The sequence below is a fragment of the Thamnophis sirtalis genome, unplaced genomic scaffold (genome assembly GCF_051295495.1).
Source record: "Thamnophis sirtalis isolate CommonGarterSnake01/CBP01778 unplaced genomic scaffold, rThaSir2_p1.2 scaffold_3, whole genome shotgun sequence".
Lineage (NCBI taxonomy): Eukaryota > Metazoa > Chordata > Lepidosauria > Squamata > Natricidae > Thamnophis > Thamnophis sirtalis.
Window position 1 is genome coordinate 175,875 of NW_028261383.1, and position 22,566 is coordinate 198,440.

The 22,566-nt window shown below is 46.6% G+C and overlaps 1 protein-coding gene across 1 annotated transcript; it reads right to left on the reverse strand.

The window, feature by feature from the left end:
* Positions 1–3,289: 3,289 nt before the first annotated feature.
* On the reverse strand, positions 3,290–22,566 carry LOC106556423 (uncharacterized). The gene is made up of 6 exons (XM_087711226.1): positions 21,877–22,566; positions 19,551–20,004; positions 15,781–15,907; positions 12,335–12,490; positions 10,410–10,532; positions 3,290–8,976 (listed from the first exon to the last, which is right to left on the reverse strand). Exons 2-6 carry the CDS (start codon positions 19,836–19,838, stop codon positions 7,817–7,819), a joined length of 1,854 nt encoding a protein of 617 aa, XP_087567352.1. The 5' UTR covers positions 19,839–20,004; positions 21,877–22,566; the 3' UTR covers positions 3,290–7,816.

Genomic DNA, 22,566 nt, shown 5'->3' on the forward strand with positions numbered 1-22,566 from the left:
TGCCTCGGGGGTGCCACAAAGAAGAGGGAGTCAAGCTATTCCCCAAAGCACCCGAGGGCAGGACAAGAAGCAATGGGTGGAAACTAATCAAGGAGAGAAGCAACTTAGAACTAAGAAATTTCCTGGCAGAACAATTAATCAGTGGAACAGCTTGCCTCCAGAAGTTGTGAATGCTCCAACACTGGAAGTTTTAAAGAAGATGTTGGGTAGCCATTTGTCTGAAGTGGTGTAGGGTTTCCTGCCTAAGCAGGGGGTTGGACTAGAAGGCCTCCAAGGTCTCTTCCAACTCTGTTTAATTCTATTCTATTCTATTCTATTTTCCATAGATATTTTCACATCTATTCTTCTTCAAATTGAACCTTTTGAATTAACACTCTCCAGAGAACAACAGTTTAGTTTAGTTTAAAATAGAGTTGAAAGATAAAAGAAAAAGAAGACACAGAATATTTTCAAGCTTGGGATTTGTTTATCAATGACTGGATAAAAGAGATTAGGAGCACAATAAGTATTACTATGTAAATGACCCAGACAGTATGCGAGTTCATTAAGCACATATTGAAGTGGCTACACCACTTCAGACAAATGGTTATCCAACATCTTCTTAAAAATTTCCAATGTTGGAACATTCACAACTTCTGGAGGCAAGTTGTTCCACTAATTGTTCTCACTGTCAAGCAAATTTCTCCTTTGTCTAGGTTGGTTCTCTCCTTGATTAGTTTCCATCGGTTGCTTCTTGTCCTGCCCTCAGGTGCCTTGGAGAGTAGCTTGACTCCCTCTTCTTTGTGGCAGCCCCTGAGATACTGGAAGACTGCTATCATGTCTCCCCTAGTCCTTCTTTTCATTAAACTAGACATACCCAGTTCCTGCAACTGTTGTTCATATGTTTTCGCCTCCAGTCCCCTAATCATCTTTGTTGCTCTTCTCTGCACTCTTTCTAGAGTCTCCACATCTTTTCTACATCGTAGCAGCCAAAACTGGATGCAGTATTTCAAGTGCGGCCTTACCAATGCCTCATAAAGAGGTATTAACACTTCACGTAATCTTGATTCTATCCCTCTGTTTATGTAGCCTAGAACTGTGTTGGCTTTTTTTGGCAGCTGCTGCACACGGCTGGCTCGTATTTAAATGGTTGTCCACTAGGACTCCAAGATCCCTCTCACAGTTACTACTATTGAGGGAGGTACCACATAAACTGTACCTGTGCATTTTGTCTTTCTTGCCTAAATGTAGAACTAAATGTAGAATTGCTAACTGTTGAATTGCTTTGCATGATACTTCATAGTATTTTTGATTGCATTAGGTGTTTATTGAGTTTTAAATACCAGAGTTGGAAGGGACCTTGGAGACTGGGGTATGATTTCATCCCTCAACCCATTTTTTTTAAAATTTTGTATGATTTCACGATTGTTATTATACTAATTCATTTTTAATTCTGTTCTTCCTCCTCCAGGTGAGATGAGTAGCTACGGTATATAAATTTATTAAAATAAATCAATAAACACATTGACCCAGCCTAGAATTGCTTCTACCTCCTCCAAAATATTGGGGGCGGGGGATACAGATTTGCAATCCAAGATTGCACGCCTAACATTAAGCAAGATTGCAACTCCTAACGCCACACTCCTAAGTAATGATCCGTTCTGCGGGACAGGAATTGCATTTTCTCACCCCGAATCCATCGGGGCTTTCTAGTTTCCAGATGAAACAGCAGGGCAGGATCTTTGAACATGTGCAGAGTGTTTCCTTGACGCGGCTGAAGCGCAGCTCAATCGCTCTGCTGCTTCTTAGCAGGGCTTCCGTCTCCTCCTCATTCAAAACCCCTGAGGTTTCTCCGGGGAAAGAACTCTGCACATGCTCAGAGTGACAGATGAGAAAGGGACGCGAGCGCTTGCGCTTTAAGGCAGGGGTGTCCAAACTTGCGGACTTTTAAGACTTGTTGACTTCAACTCCCAGAATTCCCAAGCCAGCCATGCTTCCCCCCCCCCCATGCTGGCTGGGGAATTCTGGGAGTTGAAGTCAACAAGTCTTTAAAGTTCCCAAGTTGGACACCCCTGCCTTAAGCGCATGCTCGCGAGCTGAAGATATTTAGTCCGCAGCGGGGCTCCAAGGGTTAAAGCAACCGCACTGCGATGCCTAGAAAGGCCCGGAATTACAAGGCACATGGTGGAAAGGAAATCCCGCCTCCTTTTGATTTATGACGTTGGTGATTCCAAGGTGGTTTTTTTTTTAACTATTTCATTTACAGGTTGTATTGTCATTAAAGCCTTAAAGCCACAACATTAATTCAGGCAACCCTAATCAAACTCTAAACAGCATGGATTTTAATATGCGACACCAAAGCTCTCATCAGAGGCAACCTTAACCCCAGAAAAGCTGATCAGCAACACTAATTAATTTTTCAACCTCCAGCATTAAATGGAGGATTTGGGTTCTCATTGGTACTTATGCAGAGCGGTTCTTCAATAACTTCTGTATCCTTGCTGCGGCGATACGTTCAATCACTGGCTGCAGAAAGCTGAACCAAAGAGACTGTCTACTTTTGAGATCCCTGGTGCATATGATGCTCAGGAGGAAGGAAGGGAGGGAGGGAGAGGAGAAAACGAGGAAGAGGAGTGAAGAAGAGATGAGAAGGAGGGAGGGAGGAGAAAAGAACAAGGAGGGGAGGAGAGAGGAAGAAGAGGAGGAGGAAGAGGAGTGGAGGAAAGAAGAGATGAGAAGGAGGGGGAAGAGGGAGGGAGGGGAAAATAATAGCATGAGGGAAGAAGAGGAGGAAGGGAGAACAAGGAGGGGGAAGAGGGGAGGGGAGGAGCGAAGGAAGAGGGGATGAGAAGGAGAGAGGAAGAGAGAAGATGAGGCAGGAAGAGGAGGGGAGGAAAGAAGAGATTAGAAGAAGAGAAGGAGGGAGGAGAAAAGAATAGAAAAGGAGAGGAGGGAAGAGGAGGGAGAAAAGAGGAGGGAGGAAGTGGGGAAGTAAGGAGAGAAGAGAAGGAGGGAAGAAGAGAGATGAGAAGGGAGGAGAGAAGAGGGAGAAGGAAAAGATGAGAAAAAAGGAGGGAGGGAAGGAAAGGAAAGGAAGGAAGGAATTTTGATACCCCCAGCCAGATTACCACAAGTAATGGGAAAGCTGGCAGAAATCGTTCCAACTCCCAGTTTTTTTTCCTGTCTTTGGTTATTCTGTTTCTCTATTTAGATAAGGAAAGACCTCTGAAATGAGGTCTCATCCCCCCCCCCCCAGGAGCCGAGTTGTCTAGTTGAACATATATAAATGTTAAAACCTTGGACAGAAATGACCATTTTATTACTCTTTATTTGCAAAGCATCTTCCCATTACACTAAAAGATGATTACCATACAATCCCTTTAAAGCTGCCCATGCATATGAAAGGCAATCACCTACAAGAACCAGCTAACTTTCCAAAAGCACAGATTTGACACAATTCCTACAAAAGGGCAAAAGATCAAGGAACCAGTTAAGAGGAGGTGGGGGGGATCTCATGTTTGGGAAATTGACCAGTGACACTTGCTCAGCAGCAATCGTGTTTGCATTCACATGTTACACCATGTCACTATTTCAAAGAGTCTTCCATTCGCAAGTCCCATTTTCTTCTAAAGTTCTGGTCGCTCCTGACTCACAACCACAACTGGGCCCACAAATTTCCATTGCTAAATGAGACAATTGCTCAATGAGTTCTGCCCCGCTTTATGAGATTTCTTGCCACAGTTGTTAAGTGAATCTGGTTTCCCCATTGACTTTGCTGGCCAAAAGGTGGCAAAAGTTGATCACATGACTTCAGGACACTGCAACCGTCATAAATATGAATCAGTTGCTGAGGAGCTGAAGTTTGATTACGTGACCATGGGGATGCTTCAACGGTCACAAGTGTGAATGGTCATAAGTCACTTTTTCAGTGCCGTTGTTAATTTTGAACTGTCACTAAACGAATTGTTGTGAGCCGAGGATTATCTGTATTGCAACGTTTTTCAGAATAGATTCTCTCCATCCAAGAGACTTTTCCCCCCTTTCCACTACGAGTTTTACAGAAGGATCACAATTATTAGTTTTCAGTTGCCTTTTTAAAAACATCTGAAATTACCTCGCAAATTCAAGGGAATCAAAGTGCTGGGTTTTACAGTGTAATTTTAGAAGTTTGTTGTGCTGGAAAGACCTCAGGGTTAAAATAAAAACAAAAGAGAAACTAAAGTAATATAAATAGCGAAAACCTAAACTAAGTATGGATAGCAGACACAATCTAAATTTAAAATATACAGAACGTACAATAGAATCAGAAACTCAATAAACATGTTGAAAACTCAGAACAGGATGGATGAACGTGATGGCCATTTGAGAAAATCCTGTTTATAGATTTCAATTTGAAGTACCTTTGGTAAATGACCTATATCCATCCTTTTCTCTATCCCTTTACAGGTACTGGTAAATGAAAAATATTAGTGTTTGTCTGATCACAAGTTCCCAAAACTTGCACCACAGTACCATTCTATGTAACACTTCCCAGAAAAATCTCACAACCATGGAAGTAGCTTCCAGTACAGAGGCCCCTTGAGAAAATCTTTAATCTTTACCATTGTAGAGTTGCATAAGGCCATCATTCTCTGCCTCAAACCCTACTGGCCCTTTTATAAAAACAGCTCACTTTCATCGTTAACCAATAAATGTCAGCATTTACAACCCAAAATTGTTTTAGAAATGTGTTTTTTTTTTAAATTAACCCGTCTCTACATTTTCACCCCAATGATTTCATCGGATGAAATACGGTTAAGAAATATTTTAAACAGAAGTTACAGCTTGTGTGCGTGTGTGTGTGTGTGTGCACGCACACTTTGGAGTCAATCTTGACTCCCAGAGACGACGACCACCAATCCCTGCATTTTTCTTAGCAATATTTTTTAGAAGAGGTTTGCTATTGTCTCTTTTCTAGGGCTGAGAGAGAGGGACTAGCCCAAGGTCACCCAGCTGGAATTGAGGGCCTGCCAGTTTCTAGCCCAATGCTTTTGACCACTTCACCAAACTTGCTCTCTTTTTTCTAATTTACAGGAAGCCTGAATTGAGTAAGACCTAACCCTCAAATCTTTCAATGTTCAAATGCTTAAGCTAACTCCCACCGAATCTCTGTTGTGTGACATCCTCGCATGGCCCCGATTTGTGCTCAGGAGTCCTATGAGGCCCCAGTCCTCCACTTATTCTTCTATCATCATCTTTTAATGACCCCATAATCCCTTGCGGAGTGTAGTCTGGGCAACTGAATGGAGCTGGGTGTTTACTGGCTGGATGCCCCTCCTGTCGCCAATGCGGAGCTTTGTTCAGCAGATCTACCGTATTTTTCAGAGTATAAGACTCACATTAGTTCTTGGAACTTTAAAAACTTGTGGACTTCAACTCCCAGAATTCCCCAGCGGGAAGTTGAAGTCCACAAGTCTTAAAGTTCCCAAGTTTGGATACCCCTGCTATAGATGGTGACCTTGTTGTCTGCATGCAAAACAACAGTCAGTTTGGCCTAGTAGCGAAGGCTCCAGGCTAGAAATGTTTTTTTAATCTGAAATCAATTTACAAATTCAAGGGAATCGAAGTGCTTGGGTTGTGGTGCCACCTTAGCCACGAAATGCGGCTGAGTGACTGGGGGAGCATCCCTCTCATTCAACCCGACCCACCTCCCAAAGCAATTGTTGTTATTGTAGGGGAAACAGGAGGAGGAAGGAGTATTTATGTATTAAAAAAATAAAATAAAAGGGGAGGGATTTAAAATAATAATAAATAAAGCAAGCCTTCCCTGTGATGTTTTTCCTCAGACAAGCAAACAGAAGGAGATTCTGTTTCCATTGCAGAGATTTTCCTGCCCCAGAATTGTGCCCGTGTCTCATTGGGAATCTCCTCACCAGCATTCGAGAGGATTAATGTTTGGCTGTAAAAAAATATAATGCAGCATTAATCCATCTTTTTCTCAGGCTCCTACAAGGCCCTTTTTTTTTGTTAAACCTGCAATCTTAAATCGGTTTGATTGTTACGTTCTGCAGCTGTAGTCAAGCACGCTGATTCCCACTAAAATAAACTGGCCATAACATGCTTTAAATTCTGTGCTGCATTAGGATTGACGGTTTGATTGGTTTTTTTTAAAAAAAAAACACAGCATGCTGAAAACCTAACACACTCCTGGCTATTCGTGCATCCACACTTATTATCCATGATGGGTTTGTAATTTTGGCAGCATTGCTTTCGGGCTTTTTCAAACTTGGCCACTTTAAGACGTTGGACATCAACCAGGGGTGGGGCTGCTACAGGTTCGCCCTGGTTCGGGAGAACCTGTAGCTAACGTTATGGCTGGTTCGGAGGACCTCCAAATCCCACCACTGGCTGGCCCTGCCCTCCCCTCCCAGGAGTCTCCATGCAGCCCGTTTTGGATGCAAGGTAAGTGCAGGGCCCACGTGGAGCAGGGGTGAGGTTCAACATTTTTTACTACCGGTTCTGTGGCCGTGGCTTGGTGGGGGTGGCTTGGTGGGCATGGCAGTGGATGGATACCGCAAAATCCCTGATCAGCTGGGAGTCGGGAGGCAGAGAACAGATGGGGGCGCGGCCAGTCAGAGGTGGTATTTACCAGTTCGCCAAACTACTCAAGATTTCCGTTATCGGTTCTCCAGAACTGGTCAGAACCTGCTGAATACCACCTGTGGTGTGGAGGCTCGGGGAAGGGGAAAAATGAGTCTCCCGGAAATTCTGGAAGGCTGGGAAAAAGGGCCTCTGAAGCTCCGGGAAAGCAGTTTTTGCCCAGAGTCTCAAGGAAAGCCTCCTTAGCCTGGGGAAGGTGAAAATACCCCAACTGTATTGCAGGAGGCCCCAACTAGGCCACGCCCACCATGGCCACACCCACCCAGCAACTGGGCAGAGAACCCATTCCTAAAATTTTTGAAGCCCAGCCCTGACTTCGACTCCCAGATGGCCTGGGAAATTCTTTGAGCGTAGCTGGGGAATTCCAGGAGTTGAAGTCCTGTCATCTTAAAAGCTGACACGGCTGGGAATCGCCCCCCCTTTCGAAGGCCTCTTCTTTGAAAACCTAACAATAAAAAAAATGTCTTTGCGGAACAGTGATCTTGTGTCACTTCTACAATGCTTTTTTCCCTCCCCTTTAGCTTTTTCTGGACCGCCTGTTCTTTACCTGTCATCTTTTTTTTGTACTTCAGTTTCTCTTCAGCTGACAAAAGAGGGCGTCTTTTTATTTTACTAAACACCAGAAAGCCCTTCTTGCCACATCCCTCTCAACCCTGGGTTTGTTACTCAGAGCAAGTGGAAGAGATCCAACGGGGTCCCCCCTGATTCAACTAAAATAAAAAGGGATCCCGTTTGAAAAACGGGGAGGGCAAACACCCTCCTTTCAAAGACATTGACTATCTTTCCTTCCAACTGTTTCAATTCAATTCTTCTCTTCCATGGGTGGACTGAGAAAACAGAGCCCCCCCCGGGGGAACCAAACCATGCCAGCTGAACCTTCAAGCTCTTCGTATTTTCCTCCCCTCCCCAAGCTTACTCCCGAAACTGAGTCTTTGTAGAAAGAAAGAAAGAAAAGATCTCTCTCCAATCATGGCCACAAGCCAAACAGTGAGCAAAGGAGTCCAGAGGATTTCACACCGTCCTTGTGGAAACTGATATCTTTTCGGGGGGGGGGGGGGGGCGGGGGGGAACAGTTTCTTTTCCCCAAAAATAAAAATTAAAATCCCTGCTTTTTGTGATTTCAGATCGATGAACCTGCCCCCCTGCCCTCCCCGGGGAAAAAAATACAGGTTTCATTTTTCTCCTCCGTTCAGAGCCTTCACAGGGCTAAGGTCCTCTCCTCTGTGAATTCTTTCATAACCAGGATGGCTTGATCGCCCACTGAGGTCTCCTGAATAGTCCACAGGTTCGGCATGCCTGCTTCTCCCGGCTCGGCGGAAGACGGGTAGGTCGAAAGAGGCCAATGAAACGGCTCGGCAGGGTGGGCATACTGGTAATAGCTCCCCTGGGCGAAGCTCCCAATATCCAAAAAGATATTGGTCCCGACGGAAGCCTTTGCGCCGCGCTTGGGTTCCAAGGTTTTATGGCGCTTGGCGTCGTGCGTGTTCTGGTGCCGGATGAGGTGCGAGCTCTGGTTGAAGCTCTTCCCGCACTCGGTGCAATGGTAGGGCTTCTCTCCCGTGTGGATTTTCTGGTGCCGGAGGAGCGTGGCCAGGTCGTTGAAGCTCTTCCCGCACTCGGTGCACCGGTAGGGTTTCTCCCCAGTGTGGATCCTCTGGTGGCGAAGGAGGGTCCGGCGGTCGCTGAAGCTCTTCCCGCACTCCGAGCACTCGAACGGCCGCTCCCCGGTGTGCACCCGCCAGTGGGCCTCCAGGTTGGACTTGTCGCAGAAGCTCTTGCTGCAGCTGGAGCACTTGTAGGGCTTCTCCCCCGTGTGGCTCCGCCAGTGGGTCTTCAGGCTGTACTTGTTGTAGAAGCTCTTGCTGCAGCTGGAGCAGTGGAAGGTCTTCTCCCGGCTCTCCACGTGGGTTTTCTGGTGGGTAATCAGGTTGGTAGTCCGGTTGAAACTCTTCCCGCACTCGGGACACTTGTAAGGCTTCTCCCCAGTGTGGATCCTCTGGTGGCGAAGGAAGCTGGTCTTGTCGCAGAAGCCCTTGGTGCAGACGGTGCACTTATAGGGCTTCTCGCCCGTGTGGATGCGCTGGTGAACTTTCAGGCTCGCCTTCCGGGTGAAACTTTTCCCGCACACTTTGCACTGGTTCTTCCTCTTGCCCTTGTGGGCCTTTTGTTGCGCCAGCATGGCAGTGTAGTCGCTTCCCTGGGAACTGTCTTCATTCAGCCACTCTTCGGGTTGGCTTCCTTTACTCTTTCCTGGCTCTTGGAGGTTCCCAAAGTGGCTTACGGCGTCTTCTTCGTCCTCTGTCTCTTCTGACAGCACCCCGTACGGCTCCCATTCACTTCCACTTTCACAGGGGTCACCTAGTAGGATAGTTAAAGAGAAAGAGAAAGAGAGAGAGATTGAAAGAGAGAGGGAAATAGAGAAAATGAAAGAAAGAGAGAGAAAGAGCGGGCTAACAAGCTTGTACTCAACCCGGAAAAGACCGAGTGGCTGTTGTGTTTCCCTCCCAATAATTTGGTTAGTGTTCCACCGCTCAGGCTGGGGGGCCAAATTTTACACCCCTCAGACAGGGTCCGCAACTTGGGAGTCCTCCTGGACCCACAGCTGACTTTTGAACACCATTTGTCAGCTGTGACCAGGGGGGCATTTGCCCAGGTTCGCCTGGTGCGCCAGTTGCGACCCTACCTGAATCGGGAGGCCCTCACAACAGTCACTCGGGCCTTCGTGACCTCTAGGCTGGAATACTGCAACGTGCTCTACATGGGGCTGCCCTTGAAGAGCATCCGGCGACTTCAGCTAGTCCAGAATGCGGCCGCGCGAGTGATTGTGGGTGCAACTCGGTTCACCCACATAACACCTATCCTCCGCGAGCTGCGCTGGCTACCTGTTGATCTCCGTGTGCGCTTCAAGGTGCTTCTTACCACCTATAAAGCCCTTCATGGTAGTGGATCTGGGTACTTGAGAGACCGCCTCCTGCCAATTACCTCCTCGAGACCGATTAGATCTCATAGATTAGGCCTCCTCCGAGTGCCATCTGCCAGCCAGTGCCGGCTGGCCACTACGCGGAGGAGAGCCTTTTCAGTAGCAGCTCCGACCCTCTGGAACGATCTCCCCGTGGAGATTCGTACCCTCACCACCCTCCAGACCTTCCGCACAGCCCTCAAGAACTGGCTATCCCGCCAGGCCTGGGGGTAAAGATTTGATTCGCCCCCACCCGAATGCTGAATGAATGTTGTTTATTTTTTAATTATGTGTTATGTTATATGTTACTGTTTGTATCCCCACCCTATAAGTTGTTAGCCGCCCTGAGTCCCCTCAGGGAAAAGGGCGGCCTATAAATAAACTTATTCCTATTCCTATTCCTCTTATTTCATTATGCTGTTTCATTAGTATAATTGATGGGAGGGGGGAATAGACCGGAGTAGGATTGTGGAATGTATTGTTATCATCTTTTCTAGAAGCTCAAGGTCATCTTTTGTCTCCGCACTTTTACACCTGACCGAAAGCAGCTGGGTGGAGATGCCAGCGTGAAGAAGATTGGACCATGTGATGGATTGTGGGTGTGGGGACAAGATCATGAACTTTTAACTGGGTGGAATTCTGATGTCATTTCCAGAATTGGGATTAACACAGATGTGCTAAAATATCTGATTTATTAAATTGGAACTTTAAGGATCATTTTGCCTTGGACTCTGATTTAATTCTACATGATACCTGGAACGCTGACACAGGCATTCTGCTGATGGGGCTGGGGTGGGGGTGGGGCAGTCCCCCCATTCTTCTGGATACTCACTTTCAGTCGTCCCCATCACAAAAGAGATCTTTCCTGGTGATCTTCCTGGCAGTGCTGATGGGAGCACCTTGGACTCGGGGTCTCCAGCGGTCTCAGTGTCTGTTCCAGCAATTGTCCCATCCTCTTTCAGCCATCAAGAAAACGAAGAGAGAGGGAAAGTTGGGGGGGGGGGGAACCACATAGATTTATTTCTTCCCAGAATATAAATCGGCAGTTTCTCATTTTCCAAATCAATTTTTCAAAGTTGCTTATTTTAACAAGTTTCTCTTGTTTCAAAGGAAAAAAGAACAAAAGCTGATTTGTCCAGGATTAAAGCAAAGAAACAAAACAACACCTGAAGCTCAACCAGAGCACCATGAAAGAATGTTTATGTCTGTTATGCTATGTTGTTATGTTTTATGTTATAATATGCTGTTTATGTTATATTGTGTTGGGTCATGTTTTAGGTCAGTGATGTCTAACCATTTCGCCCTCGTGTGCCAAAAGTGTGCACACATGCGCCCACAACCATAATAAAATGCGCGCACCCACCCACCCCCATTCCGCGACACACACACACACACCAGGGCCTCACTGAAGCCTCCTGGGACCAAAAAAAGGGCACAACCCCCCCTCCCCCACATGCCTTGTATGCAGCTTTATTCCTGTCTAGCATTCATCTCCATTGTTCAGTGATGCATTTCCTTCCTCTCTAGGATTTACCTCTACCTGCTCTTGTGAGGCACTTCCTGTTCCTATTATATTCTCGATGGCTTGTATAGTGCTTTGCAGAGACCCGAAAATCAACTAGCTGGCAGAAGGCACGTACTTGGTGGAGCTCAGCTGGGCGACCGCTCGCATGGCAGCAGAGGCCTCCGCTCTGGTTTTAGGTTATGTTATATGTTATGCAGTGGTGGGTTTCAACATTTTTTTAGAACCTCTTCTGTAGGTGTGACCTGCTTTGTGGGAGTGGCTTGCCGGCCATGTGACTGGGTGGGAGTGGATTGCCAGCCATGTGACTGGGTGGGCATGGCCAACTTGTAAAATGTGATGAAACTCACTTAACAACGCTCTTGCTTAGCAACCAAAATGTTGGCTCAGAAACTCTGGCATTTGAAGCACGCAAGTCTTAAAGCTGTCAAGTTACAAGGCCCTTGCACCCCTAACCCTTTAGAAAAAAAACCCCAGGGGTGTTCAAACTTGACAGCTTTAAGACTTGTGGACTTCAACTCCCAGAATTTCTCCTCTCGCTCTTCATCTTGATGATGTGCGGATGGGGGGTGGGGGAAAGGGAGCTGGAACCGGTTCTAAAAAGCACTGTAGATTTGTGGAACCTCTTCTATAGAAGAGGTTAGAACTGGCAGGAACCCACCCTTGATGTTATGTTATGTTATGTTATCTTATGTTATGTTATCTTATGTTATGTTATGTAGGTTAGGTTGGGCTAGGTTAGGCTAGGAGCCCTAGTGGCTCAATGGTTAGAATGCAATACTACAAACTAACTCTGCCCACAACCAGCAATTGGATTCTCACCAGGCTCAAAGGTTGACTCAGCCTTCCATCTATCTGAGGTCGATAAAATGAGGACACAGATTATTGGTGGCAATAGGGTGACTCTGTAAATCGCTTAGAGAGGGCTGTAAAAGCACTATGAAACGGTATATAAGTCTAAGTGCTATTGGTATTGCTATGTTCTGCAAAATTCTCCACTGCGCAGGACAACAAACCCCCCCCCCCCAAAAAAAAGGAATCAAGGAGAAATCTCTTGGCTGTAGCAGACAGCCTAACTTTTCGATTTTTCTGCTTTCTCCTCCCGAGACTCCCTGCATTTCATTTCAAGAGACGACCTTAAGTACTAAGACTCTGGGCAGGAGATGAGGACCTGATGCTACTGCATGTCACAATTCCCACATCCATCAAAGGCACAATATTTCTTCATTCAATACCTGCTGATTCCTTTGGCCACGTCTCAGTCGGTTGGTTGTCTTCTTCTTCCTTTCCCCCCCTCTCATTCCACAGGTTGTCTTCTGCTTCTTTCCCTGGACCTTCACTGGGCACCGTACCAACAGGTCTATTCTCACCATCCTTCTCCCAGGTGTCACCTGTTGGAATTAAGGCCATGGGGAAAGTTAGGGAGAAGCAGGACTTCAAGCAAAGATCCTTTTCCCTATAGATAAAGCTGTCAAGCTCTGTTAAGTTCAGGAAGCAAGGCCCACGTGGGTTTCTGCAAATAACTTTTATTCTTCGATTTTTGTTGTAACACGGGGCTGGGGAACGATGGCTCCTTTAGGACTTGTGGACTTCAACTCCCATGCTGGCTCAGGAATTCTGGGAGTTGAAGTCCAGAAGTCCTAAAGGGGCCATCAGGGCCTGAAGGAGAAACCGGATATTCTGCCACTCTCCAGAACATTTCATTCCAAAATGCTGGTTTTGCACATCCCTCAGGAGACAGGAACCTACTTTATTTGGAGTCCAACTACTAAACGTTTGGGATCTCCTGCAACCTACCCAGATTCAACCAAGGTTAATTTCTAGAAAAATCACCTGAATCACTTAAATATAACCCCCAGGCAACAAACAAATCTTGGGACCAGACACAAATATATATATATATTTGTGGATTTTCACAGGTGTAGGTATGCTGGTCTTGTTGTATTCGGGTCTTTTCCCGTGTAAGATTGAGATTGTCTTGGCAACGTTTCAGCGAGGTCTCACTCGCCATCTTCAGGCTGGGTTTTGGGCTTAAAGCAGTGGTAGTCAACCTGGTCCCTACTGCCCACTAGTGGGAGTTCCAGCTTTCATGGTGGGCGGTAGGGGTTTGCTGTAACCCTGCTTTATAAATTTTATAAAGTAAAGTTACTTCCCTACTTTATAAATCACCATTACTGTGGAACCAGTGGGTGGTTAGAAAATTTTACTACTAACAAGAGATACAAAAGTGGGCGGTAGGTATAAAAAGGTTGACTACCCCTGGCTTAAAGTGTGATCGGAGCTGCCGTCTTTCTATAAATCTTGGTGGGGGTGTGTGTGGAGTGCTGGCTTTGTTTCAGTAAGTGGAATGATTGGTTGTGTGGTTGTATCATGATTGGTAAGATTGGTGCTGATTGGTGCTGGCTGTGTATCCATTGTTGTTTCGTGTTGTAACGGCCTGGGTGATGGGTGGGGCTCATTTGTTGACTCGGGCTGGTTTCCAGATGTCTGGTAGGCGGGAGGTATCGTCACGTTTATTCATGTTGTGGGGGTGTTTCTCTATTTCGATAGCTTCCATAATTATTCTCCAGCTAGAAAATCAAGGACTCTACGAAATACCATGCAAAATCTGCCCTGCAGCATACATAGGACAAACAAACAGGAGAAAAAATGCACACATCGCAGGACACAAGAAAAAAAGAAAAAACTTCCTCCCTTTTCCAGCACCTTAAAGCTACAGGACATGAAATTATTTTTGAAGGAACCAGGTTAATCTCCAAAACAGAACACTTCAACAAGAGAATAATTATGGAAGCTATCGAAATAGAGAAACACCCCCACAACATGAATAAACGTGATGATACAAGACCAGCATATATAAATAGTAGATAGATAGATAGATAGATAGATAGATAGATAGATAGATAGATAGATAGATGATAGATAGATAGATAGAGATATATACAGTATCTAGCGCTCTCTCTCTCTCTCTCTCTCTCTCTCTCTCTCTCTCTCTCTCTCCATACATACATACATACATACATACATACATACATATATATGTTATATTTGTGCTGATAAATAAATAAAGGGAGACTAGTATAGATCTATTTCAAGCTATTTAGCTCTCATCAGCTAGCCATACCCTTGCTGGGAATCGAACCTGTGCTCTATTGCCTCTTAGGCAGATGTGTTAACCATTGAGCTACAGAGCTCGACTCCTTATCAGCCAGGCCAGGGTGAAAGGTATATATTTAAAGTCACAACCCCTGGTATGCCCAAATATGGGAGGAAGATCACACTTCCATTCTCTGTCCTTCGGCTCGTCACAAGAGATCATCCAGACAGAAACCCAATATTTTTTACTGTTGCCTTTTTGTTACATTTGTTATATTTGTGCTGATAAATAATGGAAGTGTGATCTTTCTCCCATATTTGGGCATACCAGGGGTTGTGACTTTAAATATATACCTTTTACCCTGGCCTGGCTGATAAGGAGTCGAGCTCTGTAGCTCAATGGTTAACACATCTGCCTAAGAGGCAATACAGCACAGGTTCTAATCCCAGTAAGGGTATGGCTAGCTGATGAGAGCTAAATAGCTTGAAATAGATCTATACTAGTCTCCCTTTATTTATTTATCAGCACAAATATAACAAATGTAACAAAAAGGCAACAGTAAAAAATATTGGGTTTCTGTCTGGATGGTCTCTTGTGACGAGCCGAAGGACAGAGAATGGAAGTGTGATCTTCCTCCCATATTTGGGCATACCAGGGGTTGTGACTTTATATATATATTTCTAAGGTTTTCGCGGGTGTTAGTATGTAGGTCTTTGGTTATTCGGGTTTTCCCCCACGTAAAATTGGAGGTATCTTGGCGACGTTTCGCAATTGCTCCTAGAAGCATGAAGCCGAGCAAACAAGCCTGAAGATGATGAATGAGACTTCGTCGAAACGTCGCCAAGACACCTCCAATTTTACGCGGGAGAAAACCCGAATAACCAAAGTCCTACATATATATATACATATATAATGTATATGTACTCTTTCTCTTTTGTTTGAGTTGAAGTGACTCACCAGCAGAGTCCAACTAGGCATTTTCCAAATATTTGAGCTCAAACTTGCTATCTCAATAGCAGTAGACTTATATACCGCTTCATAGGGCTTTCAGCCCTCTCTAAGCGGTTTACAGAGAGTCAGCATATTGCCCCCAACAATCTGGGTCCTCATTTTACCCACCTCGGAAGGATGGAAGGCTGAGTCAACCCTGAGCCGGTGAGATTTGAACCGCTGAACTGCTGATCTAGCAGTAGCCTGCAGTGCTGCATTTAACCACTGCGCCACCTCGGCTCCTCAAGCACTAAACAGGGAATTTCTGGCAGTTGCAGCAATGGCTCAGTGGCTCTATTCATAAATTGAAGGCCTGAATGCCATAATAACAGAGTTGAAAGGGATACTGGAGGTCTTCTAATCCAACCTAGGGCTTTTGATTAGGACAGGTAGAGGAAAAAGGACGCCACGCTAGGAGGAGACTCTATGGTGAGGGAACCAGACTTCCAGTCGGCTCCAGAATTGAATGGGGGGGCTTCCTATTAGGAGCTTTGTGGCTCTTTAAGTGTTTATGGTTGCTGACCCCTATAAAGCTAGTCCTTTATAACGATAAAGAAAGCTTCCCTCCCACCGGAGGATCAAAGGGACTCTTACCCAAAGAGACCACAGTCCCGTAGTTTTCCACCATGACTTCCCGATAGAGAGCCCTCTGCTCTGGATCCAGCATCCCCCATTCGCCCTTGCTGAAGCGCACGGACACTTCCTCAAAAGTCACCGGCCCCTGAGGTGGAGGGGAGAGAACATTTCTTAAGAGACACTCGATTTGGAGCGCACCTCCCTCCCGTTAGCCCAGTCCAGCTTTCCCCAAAACCGCTGTCCTCCATATAATGGGCATTACAAGTCCTCGAGGTGCAAGTTGGCTATGGACGAGGGGAGGACTAGGCCAGCACAGGTCAAACCACAGGGTTGGAGAAGGCGGTTTAAATATAGTCCTCGACTTACGTCCCCGGTCAAGATCGGAATTTCTCCTGCGGTCATAAAGCAAGAAGGCATGCGACCACCTCACTAAGTGATGGCAATCCCAGCACTTGCCATCGTTATGTGAAGTCCTCCAGTCCTTATCCAAGGACTCACCCCAATCCAAGCCATTCCCAGAGTTATCCTGTGGTGAGATGGGCGGCCAATAAAATTGGAAAACAAAGAAACCAACAAATCAGCAAACAAATAAATGCCAGGTTTGCTTCCCCCCCCACCAGCCCCAAGCCTCAGTAAGGTAAAGGATTGCCTACAACTCCCACACAAACCCCTATCTTCCCCCCCATTTCTGCTTTGTATGCTGCGCATAACAGAATAAAAGTTTGAAGGGACCTTGGAGGTCTTCTAGTCCAACCCCATTCTGGAGCAGGAGATCCTATACCATTCCAGACCAATGTGGGTTCAATCTCTTCTTGAAAACATCCAATGATGGAGTGAGTACCCATAACTTCTGGAAGGAAGTTGTTCCGCCGACTAATGTTTCTAACGGTCAGGAAATTTCTCCTTGGTTCTAGGTTGCTTCTCTCCTCAATTAGTTTCCATCCATTGCTTCTTGTCCTGCCCTCGGTTGCTTTGGAGAATAGGTTCGCAAGAGGTCTTTGAGTTGCAGCATTGGGTGAAGTCACAGCCACCCCTACTAGCCACCAAGCAGCGCCACGCCAAGCTGCAGCACCCAGGAAGCCCCGAGCAAGCGCTGCGCCAAGAAAACACGAGCCAACCCTGAGTTAAGCGCTGGTTCTTTCCCACTGGGGCAAAACCACTGGGGAATTCTGGGAGTTGAAGTCCGCACATTCTAAAAGCGCTGAGATTGAGAAACACAGTCTAGACCAGGGGTGTCAAACTCGATTTCATTGAGGGTCATATCAGGGTTACTGTATTTTTTGGAGTATAAGACGCACCAAGGTTTTGAAGAGGCAATTTTTTTTAAAAAAGTTTTTGCACTCTGCAAACCTTCCAAAAACGGCCTGTTTTTCACAAAAACGGGCCTGTTTCCCCCCCCCCCAAAAAAGGGCATGAATAGCCTTTAGAAGGCATGTAGAGTGCTCCTGGGGGGTGGGGCAAAAGCAAGCAAAAAACAGCCCGTTTTTCGCATAAACTGGCCCGTGTTTTGTCAAAAAAGGGGCATGAATAGCCTTTAGGAGGCTTATAGAGTGCTCCTGGGGCTTGGGAGGGGGCAAAATTGAGCAAAAAATGGCCTGTTTTCTGCTCACTTCTGCCCTCCCCAGCTCCCAGGAGGACTCTGAAAGTCTCCTAAAGACTATGGACGGCCATTTTGGTGAATGGGGCAGGGTTTCAGGAGGCCAAAAATGAGATATTCAGTGTATAAGATGCACCCAGATTTTCAGCATCTTTTTTGAGGGAAAAAGATACGTCTTATACTCCAAAAAATATGGTATGTTTGACCTTGGGTGGATTGAGCAGGCATGGCCAGGGTGGGGCGTGGCCAGCTTGACATCCCGCAGCCTGCTGCCAGTGAAAACGGCCCTCCCGAACTCCAATTTCACTGACAGAGGCAACATGGGCCGGTCATGGCCCGGGGGAGGGCCTCTTCTGTTGCTGCTCCGGCCCTCTGGAACGAACTCCCCGTGGAGATCCGGACCCTTACTACCCTCCCGGCCTTCCGTAAAGCTACTAAGTCCTGGCTGTTCCGGCAGGCTGGGGGCTGTTGAAGTATCCAGCCCCTTTTCAATTGTGAAGGTTGTTTTTTTTAATTGTTGTCTTGTCTTGTCTTGTCTTATTTATCCCCTTTCCCTGTTTTATTGTAAGCCGCCTGGAGTCCTTCAGGAGTGGGCGGCATACAAAACTAATAAAACCAAACCAAACCAAACCATTCACTGTTTCGAGGGAGGCCCTGCAGGCCAGATCTAAGCACCCCACGGGCTGAATCCGGCCTGCGGGCCTTGAGTTTGACACCCCTAATCTAGACTCTAGAATAGCAAAACCTCAGAAAAGGGATCTTTGGTGGTCTCTGAGCCTCATTGTTCTCTGGAAGACATTTCATTACCCAAAGCAGTACTGATGATGTTACTGAGTTGGGTAATGAAACGTCTGCAAGAAAACCACCAAGCTCAGAGAGCGCCAAGGAGCCATCGTGTCAACCCTGAGAGGTAAATAGTCTCCTTTATTGGTAAGAGTACTTCAAGTCCGGCAGTACCTTTTCCAACTCAACTGTATTACAGAGCATAAGGTTTCATGACCTTCAGTTCGCTCACAAAAACCTCTGCCTATTGATAAAAATGGGTTCGTCAGAGAAAGTGCCATCGGATTAGTCCCGATTTTTCCTTCGATCTGCAAGGAATCGGATCTGAGATCCACACACTCCAGGAGCCCATCTGATCTCATCTGTTTTAGAAATGCCAATTTGAAGCCAGGAGATCTGGCCACACTGAAGAACCTTTTCAGTAATCAGCAGCTCCATTTCACTTTTTTCCTGAAATAGCAGATCATCATCATCCTCTTTTAACAACCACATCAGAGGTGGGTTGCTCCTGGGTCGGCCTGGATCGGGGGAACCAGTAGTAGCAGCGGCGGGAGGCTCCACCCACCCACTTGGATGCTTCTGCGCATGCGCACGAGCGAAGCGGTAGTAAAAAAATTGGAAACCCACCACTGAATCACATAATCCCCTGCGGGGCGAAGTCTGAGCAACTGAAAGGAGCTGAGTGTTTATTGGCCGGATGCCCTTCCTGTCGCCAATGCGGAGTTTTGTTCAGCAGATACCGTATTTTTCGAAATATAAGACACACCTTTTTCCCTCAAAAAAGAGGCTGAAAATCTGGGTGTGTCTTATACACTGAATACAGCATTTTTTGCCTCCCGAAACCCCACCTCCTTCACCAAAATGGCTGTGCAGTGTCTTTAGGAGGCTTCCAGAGTGCTCCTGGGGGCTGGGGAGGATAGAAATGAGCAAAGAAAGGGCCATTTTTTTTGCTCAATTTTGCCCCCCCTCATCCCCCAGAAGCATCTATGAGTCTCCTAAAAGCTATGCATACCTTTTTTGACAAAAAAATGTGCCCATGTTAGGAAAAAACAGGTCATTTTTTACTCGCTTTGGGGGGGGGCATCTCCCAGGGGCCCTCTACAAGCCTCCTAAAGGCTATGCATGCTCTTTTCTTGGAAAAAAAATGGGCCATTTTGGGGAGGTCTGCAGAGTGCAAAAATATATATATATACTTTAATTTGCCTCTTCAAAATCTTGGTGCGTCTTATACTCCGAAAAATATGGTACATTCTCATTTTACCCAGAGAGAGAAGCATCTGCCTCTACCCAGGATCAAACTCACAGCCTTCTGACCGTGAGGCAAGAACCCCACCTCTAGGCCACCGCAACACTCTCTCTTGAAAGAAACAGATTCCTCCTGGAAAATGCCAGGCAGTCCCAGGCTCACCTGATCTTCTTCTCCTTCCCCCAGTAAGACATCTTCTGCCAGCTTCTGCCTTTGCGATTCCTGATTTTGCATCTGATCCTGGGATGTGTCCGAGTGGACGGCATTCGCCTCATCCAAGATGGCTGACCCCTTTCTTTCCCTGCTATTCCCACCAGCCTGGAAGGCGAGAGAAGCCTGGGGAGCCGTTTGGGGGCCTACCACATCCAGTTCACCCATTTTCTCTTCCTGCTTCAGCCTCTCTCTCAACTCTGAGCTGGCAGGCAAAGAGTCTCCTTGCTTGGTCCTCATCTTCAGGACCAACACAGCTGGAATTTGGAGATGCGAGAAGCCCAGAGGGTCAAGTTCTTGATTCTACAAAGTCAGTGGATTGTTGTTTAGTAACACCCCGCCTGAAGGACACGGTCACCGAAGAGGCAAGATGGGCTGATTTCCAGCTAGCCAGATCTTTCCTTACCTGAAAGAGGAAAAAAACAAACCATAATAGCTTGACACAGATAAGCTAATCTTGTACAGGTGGTCCTTGACTTAGAACGGTTCAGTTAATGGTGATTCAAAGTCACGGCGGCACTGAAAGGAGGGACTTGTGACCGTTTTTTAACACGGATGACCGTCCCAGCATCCCCGAAGTCACATGGTCAAAATTCAGAAACTTGGCAACCGACTCGTATTTATGACAGAGAGCAGCGTCCTGGAGTTACGTGATAAATTTTTACGACCTTCTGACAAGTAAAGTCAATGGGGAAGCCAGATTCATGTTCCTGAACGGCTCAAGGTTGAGATCCATCCTTCCGAGATCGGTAAAATGTTGCGGGTGGAGGTGGAGGCCATAGGCTGTAAACCGCTTAGAGAGGACTGTGAAGTGGTATATAAGTCTAAGGGCTACTGCTATTGCTACTTGCTTAACGACTGCAGGGATTCACTTAACAACCGTGGCAACAAGTATCATAAAATGGGGCAACATTTACTTAACAATTGTCTTGCTTAGCAACAGAAATCCCAGGCTCCTTTGCGAAAGTCGCCAAGATTTGGTGTGCCATCGACTACACAATGTCGATTGGCGGCTCCTCGGGGGAGAGCCTTCTCTGTAGCTGCCCCGGCCCTATGGAACGATCTACCCCCTGAGATCCGGACCCTCCCCACTCTCTCGGCCTTCTGAAAGTCTATTAAGACCTGGCTGTTCCGGCAGGCCTGGGGATGCTGATCCTTGATTGAGTTCCAGCCCCACTAAGAATTGAGTGTATGTTGTGTTCTTTTAACTTGTTTTGTTCTTTGTATTTTAATTTTTTTTAGTATTTTTAAATTGTTTTTATTAAGCCGCCCAGAATCCTTCGGGATTGGGCAGCATACAAATTTATTAAATCTCAATCTCAAATTTGAGAAAGCTTTAAGCACTGACTTGGTCACCATCGCTTTAACTCAGGGGTCTCTAACCCTCGGTCTGTGGTCTGGCACTCAGCTGCAGCATGCCAGCAACCGGGCCACGTAAACAAGCAAAGCCCCATTCACGGGATGCCGGCGGCACACAATTCCCCCCCCCCCGCCCCAAAGTCCACAGAAAAACCTCTCTCTACAGAACCGGTCCCCGGTGCCCAAAAGATTGGGGGCCGTTGCGTTAAGTCACTACGAATTAAAATGCAGGCAGCCAAGGGAATGAATGGATCCGTGATGGCGAACCTATAGCACGCCCTCTCTGTGGGCGCGCAAGCCGTCGCCCCAGTTCAACTCTGCTGGGCATGCGCGCGTGCCTCCCGTCGGCTGGGGAGCATGGGCAGGGGTGTGCGTGCATGCGGGGGGGCACTTGTATGGGGACACACATTGAATTTGGGGGGTTGGGGCACGCACGGGCACATTTGCGCACACTTTGGGCACTTGGTATGGGAAAGGTTAGCCATCCCTGGAATAGGTGCGCTTCCTATCCATCAAAATAAAAACACTAATTGGGAGATTGTCCCCAAGAGGCTGTTTTTTCAAGAGACAACAGGACTTTCTGGTTTTTCCTTGAAGAGGTTTCACTTCTCATCCAAGAAGCTTCTTCAGCTCTAGTTCTTTTCCTCTTCAGGGAAAAACCAGAAAGTCCTGTTGTCTCTTGAAAAAACAACCCCTTTGGGACAACCATGACCTGGGATGAGAGAGAATCTCCATCGACAATTGTGAGGTCACCAGTCATATCTCCACAGACTCACAATTTCCCCCACTGAGGATACGGCTTACACTGTACACCTATTCCTTGACTTGCAACCGTTTGCTTAGTAAGTTCAGAGTTCGCTTAGTAAGTTCAGAGTTACAACGGCACTGAAAAAAGTGAGGACCGTTTTTTCATACTTACGACCGGCGCAGCAGCCCTATGGTGACCTAACCAACATTCGGAGGCTCGGCAACTGACTCATATTTACGACGGTTTGCGGTGTCCCAGAGTCACGTGATCCCCTCTTGCGACGTTCCAACAAGCAAAGTCAGAGAGGGAGCCAGATTTCCTTAACAAGCGTGTTGCGGACTTAACCACAGCAGTTGATTCACTTAACAAGTCTGGCAAGGAAGGTCCTCAAGTGGGGCAAAACTCGCTTAGATCGCCGTCTCGCTTAGCAAAGGTCGATTTCGGGCTCAATTGCGGTCATATGTTGAGGACTACCTGTATAACTTGAAGACTTCTTAGGAGACTGCACTGAATAACAAATCAACTGCAATAATGAAGAAAATGCACCGATGCAAAAAACGTAACAGGGATTCTCTTTGCAATTAACCTCCGTCTTGCATTTGTGTGGTTTGTGTGTGTGTGTGTGTGTGAGGGGGTGAGGGGGGCTCTCTGTGCATTCAGAGGCTGCCTTATTGCAACCCCATCTGCTTCCTCAAACGAGCAGGGGCATCCATCCATTTAAAAAGCCTTAATCCTGTCTCGTTCCCTCGGATTTCACAGCCATTCTCTTCTGCATTCTTGAGTCTCTCTCTTCCCCTCTCCTTAAACTTAAGAAACTCACCAGATCCCGCCCAGCCATTGACCCCCAGAATGGGGGGAAAA

Bases quoted from the DNA above. Each gene is read 5' to 3' on its own strand.
- LOC106556423 (XM_087711226.1), bottom strand. From the start codon at position 19,838: ATGAGGACCAAGCAAGGAGACTCTTTGCCTGCCAGCTCAGAGTTGAGA. The intron at 15,908-19,550 runs GTGAGCCTGGGA...CCTCCACCTCAG, and splicing joins GGGAAGGAGAAGAAGATCAG to GGGCCGGTGACTTTTGAGGA. The intron at 10,533-12,334 runs GTATTGAATGAA...GATGGCTGAAAG, and splicing joins GTGGCCAAAGGAATCAGCAG to AGGATGGGACAATTGCTGGA.